The sequence below is a fragment of the Camelus bactrianus genome, chromosome 4, assembly GCF_048773025.1.
Source record: "Camelus bactrianus isolate YW-2024 breed Bactrian camel chromosome 4, ASM4877302v1, whole genome shotgun sequence".
NCBI lineage: Eukaryota > Metazoa > Chordata > Mammalia > Artiodactyla > Camelidae > Camelus > Camelus bactrianus.
In genome coordinates this window covers 75,034,351-75,046,793 of record NC_133542.1, presented here as the reverse complement: position 1 = coordinate 75,046,793, position 12,443 = coordinate 75,034,351, and the positions used below count along the sequence as shown (strand labels likewise).

Below are 12,443 nucleotides of genomic sequence, written 5' to 3'. Positions count from 1 at the left end.
TGGGCCCCACAGACCCCGGGGCAGCCGTGGCCCTGGGTGGGGGACCTCACTGCCGTGTCTGGTGGCCGCAGGCTCTGGTGTCTACATCACTCGTGGCCAGCTGATGAACTGCCACCTGTGCGCAGGAGTGAAGCACAAGGTCCTGCTGCGGCGCCTGCTCGCCACCTTCTTTGACAGGTAGGCGCAGAGACCTCTGGGACCTCCTTGAGGTGAGGCTGCGTTACGGCCCCACACCTTCCCAGCTCACACTGCTGTCAGCCCCCGGCTGTTGGAGGACCTGGATCTGGGGAGGGCTTGTGGCCCCCCAAAGTGAAGGCTCCGTGTCATGGCGGGTTGGGGGGCTCCTTCCCCTAAGGGGCGGGGTGCTCCCCACCCTACACCCCAGCCCCCAGGAAATTAACACCAGTCTAAGGGTGAAGTGGGCAGGCATGCAGGCAGGACCCCATTCCTGGTGATCACTCTGGCCTCATGTAGCCTCCCCTCCCGTCCGTCCACCAGGAACACGCTGGCCAACAGCTGTGGTACGGGCATCCGCTCCTCCACCAGTGACCCGAGCCGCAAGCCGCTGGACAGCCGAGTCCTAAACGCTGTGAAACGTAAGAAGAGGGCTGGGGTCTCCGGGGGGTCGGGTCTCAGCCTTTACGGCGGCACCTCCCCCAGGGGCGGGCTGGGCGGCAGCACCGGGGGAGAAATGAGCAGCTCGCGGGGGCCGATTGCGAGGTGTTAACGTTCTTGGTAGGTTTCCAAGCGTGATGAATTCAGCTGCGAAACTATTTTAATATGTGAAATAGATCTAATTTTCCTTTTTGAACAAAACCCCTTATTTACATTTTGGGGTTATTTTGAGCCTTTGCCATCTGCTCAGCCTGCTTCTGCCTCCGCTCTTGGGCGTGTGGGGGCGGAGCCCAGTCCCTCTCCGCAGCAGACCGCCGCCCCCGGGCCCCCAGATGAGGAGGAAGCCGCTGGTGCCCGGCACGCATGGGCCAGACTGGCCAAGAGCACGTCCTCCGGTAGCTGTCAGCACCCAAAGCACTGTCTTAGTTTTCTCGCCTAAAAAAAATCACTCCTGAGACTAATTCTGTTTTAGAGCAAAGAAAGGCCTTTGCAGCCGGTGATTGCATCCCGAAGCGTGGGGGTGCCTGCAGGGGCTCTGGGAAGATGCAGGGAGGGGGTGTGACTGATGCTGCCCCACAGCAGGGCTCATGGTGTGAGGGGCTCACTCTGGGGACCTGCCTCTGGGTTCCCTGCTGTTTGGAGACCGGGACCTCACAGGTCCTGGTGGAGAGAGGAAGGGAGGGAGCTTTGTTACCGTTGCTGCTGATGGTGCCACTGCTGCTGGGCTAGGGTCTCTGGCTGGGAACCCCAGGCTGGGACAGGTGTCCACCAGCTGCCGCCTCACTCCTTACCAGCCTTCCTTCAGTCAGGCCGGGAGAGGCCTGAGCCTCACAGCTAGGTGGGTGCCCAGGTCCTGGTCTGGTTCCCACTCCGGCCAGGGCAGGGATGCTATCAGGCTTGTCTGACCAGACCCTCAAACACAAGGTGGGTGGGACAGAGTGGGAAAGTGAGGCCCAGAGATGGAGGCCTGCCCAAGGTCACACAGCCAACCAGTGGTCAGGAGGGGCCAGAGCCCCAGGCCCTCTGTGCTCCTGCTGGACCACAGCCTGTGCCCCATGTGCTCTGAGCATCCCAGCCAGAGACCGTCCCAAAGCAGCAGGGTGGGGCCTCCAGAACCCACAGTGAGAAAGGTGACCGTTGGTCTTAAAGTTGACCCGAGAGAGGCCTGGGTGGCCACGTGGTCTTCCTTGCCAGAGGGGAGCGGTGGAGGAGACTCTGGAGGTCCCCTTACCCCCACACCGGCCCAGCAGTGGCCGCTCTGGCCCAGAAGCGCTCTGACCTCCAGCTTGTCCAGGACATCTTAGTCCTGGGGCCCCTTGGGAGGAAGCGGGTCAGCATCGTGGGACTCCTGCAGGTGGGTGGCCACTCACGCCGCCTCCCCGCACCCTGTCCTCGCAGTATACTGTCAGAACTTCGCGCCCAGCTTCAAGGAGAGCGAGATGAACGTGATTGCCGCAGACATGTGCACCAACGCCCGCCGCGTCCGGAAGCGCTGGCTGCCCAAGATCAAGTCCATGCTCCCTGAGGGCGTGGAGATGTACCGCACGGTCATGGGCGCCTCGGCCGCTAGCACACCCCTGGACCCCGAGTTCCCGCCCGCCGCGGCGCAGGTGTTCGAGCAGCGCATCTACGCTGAGCGGCGGGGTGACGCAGCCACCATCGTGGCTCTGAGAACTGACGCCGTGAACGTCGACCTGAGCGCCTCCACCAACCCCGCCTTCGAAGCCGGCGAGGAGGCGGACGGGGCCGGCTCTGTCATCCAGGAGGTGGCTGCGCCCGAGCCACTGCCCGCCGACGGCCAGAGCCCCCCGCAGCCCTTCGAGCAGGGCAGCGCCAGCACCAGCCGGCCCGCGACGCCGGCCGCGGCCAGAAGACAGGAGGGCCCGTACTCGGGGACCTTGTAGGCGACGACAAGGCCAGGACCCGGCGCGGAGCTGGTACTGAAGCTGCTTGCATGCGTTACTAATACAGACAAATGTGATCAAGCCACTTACCTACTGGACTGCTACTGTTGCCTGAAAAAAATGTGATTTTTATTCTGCTTGTATTTAAAATTTATGAAGGAAACAAATGCATTCGTTATACTGTAAACGATTAGGCCACTGGCGACCTAGTTGTGAGAAAGGTCCCGGGGCTCCTTTTTGATATTCGAGAGGTTAGTCTCCAAGTTGTAGCTTCCCCTCCCCGTCGTGGGGAGGGGGCGAGAGGCCGCCTGGCCTGGGACTCAGCGCCGCCGGCCTCCCGCCCCTCCTGCTCCCTCCGCCCGCCCGGGACGAAGCCAGGGGCCTTGTTGTGGGAGCATGTGTCTCGGGACCCTTGTTCCTTACCCATGGGACCCCCTCACCTCTCTGGGGCCACGGGCCAGGGCTGGGCCCCCAGGGGCCAAACTCCTCGTTTTCCCTTCTGAGACTCCGGAGCCAGGCCTGCCGTGTCCACTGTGTGGGATGTGGGTGCGTGTGTGGGAGTGTGTGAGCGTGTGTGAGCGTGTGTGAGCCCGTGTGCAGGGAACAGTGGTGATGGCACGGTGGTGGGTCCTGCTAGTCACTGCACGTGGACAAAGTGTTCTTGGCTGTATCTGTTCTCCTGCCCCACGCCCGTGGGGTCTGCCCCACCCCTGCAGCTCCACAGACCCTATGTCCACCTGGGACTGAGCACCCACTGGCTCCCACCTGGCCACCTGCCTGGCCGTCCACCATCCTGTGGGGTGGGGCCACCGCCCCTGGTGCAGCCCACGCAGCCCTCAGCCACGTTGGGTTTGTGTTTGTTTATTCATTTTCGTCTTAACTCAGATCTATTTCATATATGGTTTGGAAACTTTCCAACCCAAAAGAGCAAAAAAATTGGGGAAGATTGGGTGTCCCTGCCCCAACCCACTATGGCATAGGGTTGGGTCCATCTGTCTACCATGTCCCCTATTCGCACCCCAGCCCTGGGCCAGGTCCCATTCACCTCCCTTTGGGGGCAGGGGTCCCAGGGAGGTGCATCGGGGTGTGCAATGGAGGAAGGGGTGGGGCCCTGTTTGGCGGGAGCTGGAGTCCAGGCTGGGGCTGGAGCAAGGCCCCCTCAGTGCTGGGCTCCCCCATACGTGCTCTGAGCCTTGGGGTGTGCCTGCCTCTGAGGCAGTGGGTGGGTGGGCGTGGAGCTGGGGTGGGGTACAGGTGCAGAAGGCTGGGAATGCATGGGGTGGGGTGTAGGAGTTGTTGCTTTGAGGCTGGAATGCTCACTGTGGCATTTAATTGATGTCTTTGGGGAAGGGGCACAGGCTGTCCCAAGTGTTGGTGTCCATTTGTTCAGAGGCTGCCTTCCCCCAAGTCCCAGGCAGCCTCCAGGTGTGGCCAGAGGCACCCCTCACCCCCTGCTGCTTCCTCCTGCCCCCTTGCCCGACAGATGTGGCTTGGCCCCCCTGACCTGCAAAGCTGAGGGGGCGCCTGGCCCCCCGCGGGTCCCAGCCTGGGACAGCCTGTGCAAAGGCTTGGGTGCTTTCCCACCCAGGCTCCTCGTCCTGCTGACTGCCACCCTCCCGTATGGCGGGCCCTTGGGAGACCTCGGGTAGGGGTGGGGTAGGAGTAGGGGTGCCTTCCAGCCAGGCATATGCATGCCTGTCCTCCAGAAAGCTCTCATGGCTTCCAGACCAGGGCAGGGGGCCCTGGATGGGCACCTGGGGGCTAATCAGCCCCACTACCCTCCCCTCCCTGCCCAGGCACAGGGAAGGCCAGGCCCTGGGGTCCCGGCCCGCAGGAGCCACAGCTCCTTCCTGCTGGGGCTGTGAACCCCCCACCTGGCCCAGAGGCGGCCCTCTCTCTGGGAGGAGGCCTGCTCCGTCTCAGGCCCAGGTGGGGTTGGAGTGGGCACAGCCCGGCCCACAGCCCAGGAAGGACCAGGACCAAGCCCTCCTGGAGTTGGGAGGGGGCCACGCCCCCCAGGTCCTCAGGGGGTGGGGCGGGGCACTGGTGGTGGTGAGGCCGCCCTGACCCCACCATCTCCCCTCCGGATCAGCTCATCTGCCCCTGCCTCGCATTTGCACTTTTGTCTGACCACCCCTGGGGACCTCCAGGAGCTGGCCGCCCATCCGGCTGTTGACAGAAGGGCTCGCTCTCCCCTTTCCTCCCTCAGACATGGGCACGCCCCGACCCGAGGCCAGGCTGGGAGGGGTTCAGCGGGCAGAGGAGGCGGTGGCCTCCGGAGAAGGCCTGACACCCCCCTCTCCGCTCAGGCCAGCACAATGTCCCCGTGACCTCTGTCCTTTACTTGTTTTATAATCGCCGTCTGTTCTGTTGTTCTGGGTAAGGAAGGCAAGAGCTGTAGGTGAAACTTTAATAATAATCAAATGTGAATGGTTCTGCGCTCTCCCTGCGCCCCGGGTGGGCCAGGCCGAGCCTTTTGCACTAATGTGTCCCGCGGTGGACGTGGGTGGGGAGCGTTTGCAGACGGGCATGGCTGTTGATTCTATCTGCCGGGGCGCTCCCTCCGCGTCCTGAATGTTCCGCGGGGCAGGCGGCGGCGGGCCTGGGCTCGGAGCGGCCTTCCAGAGTGCCTTAGCATCTTTTAATCATTTTTCCCAAGGAAATCCAATTCAGAGAACCGAACCCTCCCCCCCTCTGTTTACAAGACAACTAATTCCTGTCCTGTGAGCGTGGTCCTGACTCACCCAGACCCTGTAGACCGAGAGACGAGCCACTCAGTACTTGTAAGATGTGTGCACCTTTATCCCTAAGCTTGGCTGTTAGCAATACGCATATACTACTTAGTCTATATAGAGCTAAGTCCTATCAGCGCCTTTCGAGGAAAGAAGGGCTGGGCCGCGTCCCGGCGGCTGCAGCAGCCGCTCGCCCTCTCCTGCCCTCCCCAGCAGGACGGGGTGTGCGGCAGGAGGTAGCTGGGACGAGTGCAAAGGTCCAGGAGGAGGGCCCGGGAGATGTGACAGATACTGTGAGTTTGGGGGCCGCCCGGCCGGCGCGCCTCGGTACTTGAATCCTGTCTTTCTGCACTGTGTCTGGTCTCGCCCAGAGTTCTCTGTGGTTGCTTCACTTTGCATTTGACTCGATTGTCTTACCTTGCCCCTGAATGTGGACGAGAGACCAGGGGAGAGGCCTCTGGGTGTGCAGCCTGTGGCCATAGCCCGCTGTCCTGTTGCCGGGGCTCTGGGAGCTGGGTGTGTTTCTCCTCTGTGAAAACTGATTCCTTGGCAGTGATTGTGTTTAGGGATGGGAGGGAGGGATGCAGAGGCTGGGCCCGGGAGGGGCAGGGGCAGGCCGGCCCACGGAGCCTGCTCCATGGTCTGGGGGGACTCTGGTGTGCCTGGCCCTGACCTGTCCCCCTTAAATGGCCGGAACCTTCTGGCACTGACCCCGTGCGTGCCACCCCAGCCATTTAGTGCTTAGATTCCCCTCTAACGGGTTCTTTTTATGGCAATGTCTTGCTGCAAGTAGAAAAAGGCCTATGGCCCATTAACCAACTGAAAACTCAGAGAAAACCTGTTTGCCTCTGCCAGCAGTAAATCCTAAACACAGAACTGAGAGTTCATAGCCATCTTGAGCTTTAACTACTGTTTCAGAACGCTGCTGCTGCACAGATCGGTGACGCCAGCCAGCCCGCTCCGAGCCCGGCCCTGCTGGGGGCCGGAGACCGGCGGGGCTCGGAACCAGAGGTTTCTAATCTGGCAAGGGTTTCTGGGTTTTGTGTGTTTGTTTGTCTTTTGTTTATTTGGGGGAGAAAAGTGAAAAGGAAAATTATGCAGAATCGAAAGCATTCAGATTGGACAACCTGCTTGAATTCTGATCAGTCGCTTCATTGTTAGTGTTTTGCACATGATTGTAATTTTTATGTCAAAAGAAGCCAAAACTTGCAATACTATTTTTAGCAGACAAAAAAAAATAAGAACTACGTATAAAACGTCTAAATATTTTTGACTTGAACATTTGGATGGCACTGGGTGCAAATAGACCGTTCATCCTTCGGACGGAGTGTTTGGAAAAAAGAGACTTTTAAAAAGGAGACGGTTGTCGTAAAGTGTCTGTGGAGGAGTTAAGTAGTACTGTAACTCACGACTGTTAAACATGAATAAATAAACGAACTGTCCCTGTGCTGTAATAAAAGAGGCTCTTTTCACAGTAACACTGAGTTTAATTTCAGCCACAGAAGAGGCTACCTTTTTTTCTCTTTTTTCTTTTCTTTTTTTTTTTTTCGGTTGAAGAAGGAGGAAGCCTCTGTTTGCTCTTCCTGCGCCTCCCTCTCCTTTTGCTGCTACTCGGCAGAGTCCAGACTGTCGCTTTTTAGCCACGGCTGACACCGTATCGTAACTCAGACCACAGAATCCGCCAGCGACCAGGAAACCGAGGGGCTTCCAGTGCTCAGAGCCAGTTTCAGGAGGTGGAAATCCGTTACAAACAAACAAAAGGATGTGATTGTTCGTTGTAAAGCGCTTTGTAAAATTCACATTTACAGAATAATAAAGTCAGTTCAAACCCAGCTTGCCTACGTTTTGCTGGGCCAGTGGGGTTGGGGGGCGACTCTGAGAAGCGGGCGGTGGGGAGGGGGGCGGGGGAGGCGGGAGGGCTGTTGGGGGCAGGGTGACCAACCATCCCGGGACACCCTCAGGACCCAGGAGCCCTGGCTGGGGGGACGGGCCATCCCCGGCTTGCTGCCTACTGTCCACACCTAGCCCACTTACCTCTCCCTCCCCCAATATCTTACAAGGGAAAGGGACTCGTGGGCAGGATGTCCTGAGGGGTGCTGTGCTTGGGGGAGGGCCCTGAGTTCCATGTGAACTGGTGGGGGGGGGCTCACTTTCTATTTTTATTGTCTGCAAACTGGGGCACCCACCTCACCTGGCTCACCTGTCTGCCACCCGCCGGATGTGCTGCCGCCCCCTCCCCTCCCCCCACCTCCTCCTGAGCCAGGGCTGCCTCCAGGTGAGCAGAATTGCAAGTCGGTGGGGCCTACTGGCTGGCCTGAGTGGAAACCCCCAGGGCCAGGCCAGTCCACTACATCTTCTGACCGACTGACCATCTCTGGAACTGTCCCCCCAGGCCAGCCCAGGGCTAGGGTTCTCGGATCCAGGCCTGGTGGCTGTCTCCAGCTCTGCTCCCCCGCTGGGCTTCCCTGGGCCCCAGTGACGGCGGCGGCGAGGCTTTGCGTCAGTGTGTCCTGCAGACATGGGTCCGGCCTCGGCCCTCACGTGAGGTTCCCACACTCAGACACCTGGGTGGCAGCTCCCTCCTCCTTCTGTCCTGCTAGGGTCTTGTCCAGAAGGGCCACTGCTGACCTGCTTCTAGAAGTACTCCCAGCCCCACCCCCTTTCTCGGCCTTCGCAGCAGCTGCCCCTCCCAAGCTTGTGATGGGTTCACTTGCTCACTTGTTTATCTGGCCTCCCCGGGGGCGGGGTCTGTAGGTCTGCTTCGGGCACCATCCCCAGGAGGGGCCCCCGAGCCATGGCCAGCATGGAGCAGGCACAAAGTCTAGAATGGGTGGACATGGTTTCCAATGGGCCCCCTGCAGCAGTGGGGGTGCTGGTTTGGAGTCACCTTGAGCCTGGCCCCTCCCACAAAGACATCACACTGTCACTCCAGAAACGCCCCAGGAGCCTGGCCCCATCCCACTGCCCAGCCCTGATGGGTGAGGGCCTGAGTCTTTTCTCAAGAGCTGCTCCCTGCTGCCCTCAGCCCAGCTCACCCACCAACTCGGTCTATGCAGGCCCCTTCCCCTTCCCGCCCAGGGCATCAGCCCTGCTGGATGGGTGGATTCCAGGCCACCCCTGCCCCAGGCTGGTGGAGACACCTGGCCTCTGGGCCACAGGCCGCACCTCTGGGAGGCCCCAGACCCCCTCATAAGCCTCCCAGTGACCCCACTCAGGCATGCCCGAGCCCCCACAGCAGGGAGACCTGAAGGCTCAGGAGTGGGAGGGGATGGGGAGTGTCCTGCTGGCTCCCCTGGGACAAGCCCAGTCCAGCCCCTTCTCCGTGTGAGTCTCCTAGTTTCCAAGGAGGAGGGATCCGGGCACCTGCCAGCCTGGCTCTGTCCCCTCCGCCTCCGTCCTTCAGCAGCCTCCCTGCCCTTGCAGCCACCACGGAAACTGGCTGAGGCATCAGAACTTTTGCATCCCACCCCTTTGTCCGGTTCCGGGAGGGGGTGCGGAGTCAGCAGGACCCGGAGGCTCAGCCCTGAGCCCTTTGTCCTCCGGAACAAAGGGTCAGAGCCCGGGTGGGGGTGGGGTCCTGAGCCTGGGCGGGGGAGGGCTCCCGCCGGCCTGTGCACGGCTGAGGCAGGGGCGGGGTGAGGGCCCGGCCGGAGGGGTGACCACCATCCTCCAGCTCCTCCCCATGATGCACGAGCCCTCAGTGGTGTGTCCTTTGCATCCCCATGGATGGGCATCTCTGCTCCCTAGAGGGGAGACTGAGGCTTCTGGGGGGTCTCCAACTGCCCCCCACCCCTCGCTGAGCCCAGCTGAGAGGGGGTCCTGGTCCATCTGCTGTTGCCGAGGAAGCTTGGGTGGGTCAGTCACGGCCGTGCCACGTCCGTTCAGTCAAGAGGGCTGGCCAGGAGGCTGCACTTGGAAGCGGGGAAGTGGACGCGGACGCTCGTCAAGGGACTGCTGCGGGGTCTTCATCCGTAGAGGGAAAGAGGGGTGGCAGGTGGGAGCAGGTTAGGGCCCTGGGCTGGGAAGGGAGGGTGGACAGGGGAGGAGGAGGCAGTGCCTCCCTGTGCTGTCCGGGGGCACCCAGCTCCCAGGCCTTTCAGCCACCTGTGGTCCCACCCAGGCCTGGGCACACGGGGATAAGGGATGAGAGAAGGTGGATGTGGTGACATTGTGTCGACAGAACTCTCGCTGTGACAGAGTGAGACCCTGACCGACCACGAGGCCATCTCCCTCCTTGGGCCCCACTTCCCTGGGGCGTCTGTGGCCACCAGCAAGGGTTGGAGCTGGGAGGGGGCCTGAGGGGGCTGTCATGGGGGTGGGGGTTGCTCCTGGACAGGGACCTCTGCCCAGGGCTGTCCTTCCCCTAGGGCCTGTGGGGAGGGGTGGGCCACTGGTGGAGGCCAAGGGAGGCCCTTTGGTGGCGGCTGGGGTGGGAATGCTCCCCTCCACCTGAGGTCCTGCCCAGCCTCCCCTCCCCAGGCTCCCTCGTAGAGGCAGGGATCAGCCACAAGTCTGTGATTCCAGGCCCCAGAGAGAGAGGGGTGGCGGTGGCGGGGGGGGGGGCCTGGAGTGTGCATGTTCTAGCCCAGGCAGCATCCGAGGCGCTGGGGGTCTAGTCCAGATTGAGTGCCCTGCCCTCCCCTCCCTCGGGACGCAGGCCTCACCGAGCTGAGAAGGGGAAGCTGGTCCCAGCCTCCTGGGACCATAATTGACTAACAGCTGCAGACAGGCAGGCGGGGCTGGGAGATGGATGGCGCATTGCGTCGCAGGGAGGGGTGCAGAGGCCCCGATTTCCAGGAAAGGCAGCCTGGTTCTCCATCAGGGGCCGTGACCAGGGCCCGGGAGGACTGCCCCCAGCTGGGTGGGTGGCCTAGGGCCTGCCAGCTCTGGGCTCAGGTTCCATTCCTGTGTGAGGGAGGGGCTGGCCCAGGTGTGGTTCCTTCAGGTGAGGACAGAGCAGCCCTGGGGAGGAGCCCCCCACATTTGCCCCTCTGGCCTCCCTGTGGTTGAGCAGCTTCTGGACAGAACTGGCCCGTTGCAGGGAGGTCGGGGCACTAGGAGGCAGCTCATCCAGGGCGAAGGAAGTTCCACGGAGCCCCGCACAGGTGCCCCATACAGGCTATGCCTGCTGACAAGCCGCCTGCTCTGGGCATCCAGCTCTGTGACCCTCACCACCCTTAGGCCCTCAGGCAGCCCTTACCCTGGAGCAGGGGCAGGGGTTCCCCTCAAGAAGGCAGTCATGGCCCCCAGCTGGGGGGCTGCACTTGGGAGGGAGAGAGAGGAGGGCACCCCTAGTGGCAAGTGTTCAAAGCAGGCCCCTAGGTGAGATTCCTTGGGCATTCCCCCAGGGGACAGTCCCAAGGCAGGCATGGGGGACTTGACCTCCAGAGGCCCGGTGGTCTGGGTGTCCTCCCTGAGCTGTCAGTGTCCAGCGCCCCCTCCTCCCCTTGGCCCAGGGGCCTGGGCACAGCTCATGGCTGGGGGGGCACTTCCTGACCTGAGGTACTCAGCCGCTTGGAGGCCCCCAAACACCCTGGGCTTTAGTGCAGCGCTCCCTGCACAGTGAGACCGCTGCTGCTCAACCATCCATCCCCTTCCTCTTCCCCAGCCACACCCCTTTCCCAAGTCCCAGTCCTCCATCCCCAGTGATGTCCCATTGAAGACTCTGGACTGGACGAGGCCTGGGCTCCAGGTCTGCATCGGTGCCAAGGCTGTGAGGGGGCACGTGCCTGCCTGTCTCTGGGCCCCGACCCCAGACAGAGGGCAGGGTGTCCGGAACCTCTGAGCCCTGAGGCCCGGAGCCTCACCGCCCGCCCAAAACATAAAGGCTGCTGTGCTCAGGCTCTGGGAATTCACTTTGGCTGCGAAGGGATTGTTCTATGACCGACATCCACAGAAACATGGACGCAGAGGCGGCCAGGACCAGGAACCCGAGGGGGGATGGGGAGGGTGGGGGAGGGACAGCACTTAAGGACGCCCTGCATTCGACCCCCTGTCCTCATGTCTTCTGGTCCCCTGACTGGAGGCAGCATTGCCTGGGGCCTTGTAGGGGTAGGGGGCCGAGTTTGACCCCAGCTGACCCTGCCGGCCTGCTGCCCATCGGGGCCTCATTGAGGTCCCACCACAGTCTTGTGAGGTGGTCCAATTCTAGCCCCATTTTTCAGACGGGGAAATAGAGGCTCAGAGGAGTTAAGGAAGTCACTTGGGCACAGCTGGAAGGGGGCAGAGCCAGGATTTGAACCAGGCACTGACCTCACTGACCCTGCTCTGGACAGCACCCCTGGCCCAGCGGAGGGAGCATCCCCAGGTTGGCAGGTTGGATAGGCTCAGAGGGGACCAGCAGAGGGGTGGTCTGGTTCCTCCTACCACCAAGCGCCACCTGCCCATCTGCGTCTCTTGTCAGACCAGGGTGTGGACGGCCTGGTGCCAACTGCAAGGGGAGGCCCCTGCCTGCCCTCTGAGGTGACTGAGGGCTCCTGAGAAAGAGGAGAGCAGCTGGGACAAGAGTCCCCATTACAACCTGACTCACCCGGGATACCTGTGTGGGGGCAAGAGCCCAGAGCTGAAGTCACCTGCCCTGGGCACCCACGTGGGGTTGGCGAAACATGGGTCGGGGCAGACAGCCTGGCTCAGCCTTGGCCTCACCCCGAGGGGTTCCAAGTGCACCGAGGCCAGATCGGCCAAGTCAGTCAGCCTTGAATACCATTTTATTTATTTTTATTTTTTAAAAGTCGGCTTTATTCCCCGAGAAGGTGCACTGTTCTTGGACATTCTGCAATACCAGGTCGATGTGTGACATGGATGGAACAAGCTCCTATTCCAACTCCCTGCTCCCAAAATCCATTTAATAGATTGTCCTGGGATAGGTGACGTAGCAGTTATTAAACTGATAAGAACAAACACTACGCTCGATCTCACCAAAAGGCCAAGAAGCGATTGAACGCCATTTTAGAAGCCAGACCAAGATTCATGCTGACGGTGGGCTGGGGCTGGGGGGACGACCAGGGTGAGCCACCAACCTGGGGAAGGGCAGGGGCTCCTTTCTGTAACAGATAGCTGAGGGAAGCCCCAAGCCGCTCCCTTTCTGGAAGCCTCCTTCCAGGTAGCCTGTGTGGGTTTGGAGAGAGCCCTGTGTCCCAGTGCCCAGGTATTTGCACATCAGGGCTCCACACAACAGCCCTGCTTAGTCAGC

General features: G+C 61.4%; 1 protein-coding gene and 1 non-coding gene across 8 annotated transcripts in view; one reads left to right on the top strand and one right to left on the bottom strand.

Moving 5' to 3' along the window:
- The window catches only part of NACC2 (NACC family member 2), a 66,431-nt gene extending 59,348 nt beyond the window's left edge, over positions 1-7,083 (top strand). For all 7 annotated transcript variants that reach the window (XM_074362510.1, XM_074362512.1, XM_074362506.1 and 4 more), the window contains 3 exons: positions 72-177; positions 499-596; positions 2,014-7,083. In XM_074362510.1, the coding sequence (XP_074218611.1) occupies positions 72-177; positions 499-596; positions 2,014-2,519 (710 nt within the window). In that variant the 3' untranslated portion in view covers positions 2,520-7,083. The remainder of the gene's footprint in view (positions 1-71; positions 178-498; positions 597-2,013) is intronic.
- Positions 7,084-11,998: 4,915 nt separating this feature from the next.
- On the bottom strand, positions 11,999-12,188 carry LOC123617122 (U2 spliceosomal RNA). The gene has a single exon (XR_006725200.1). It is a non-coding gene; the product is annotated as a U2 spliceosomal RNA (small nuclear RNA).
- Between the last annotated feature and the right edge of the window lie 255 nt (positions 12,189-12,443).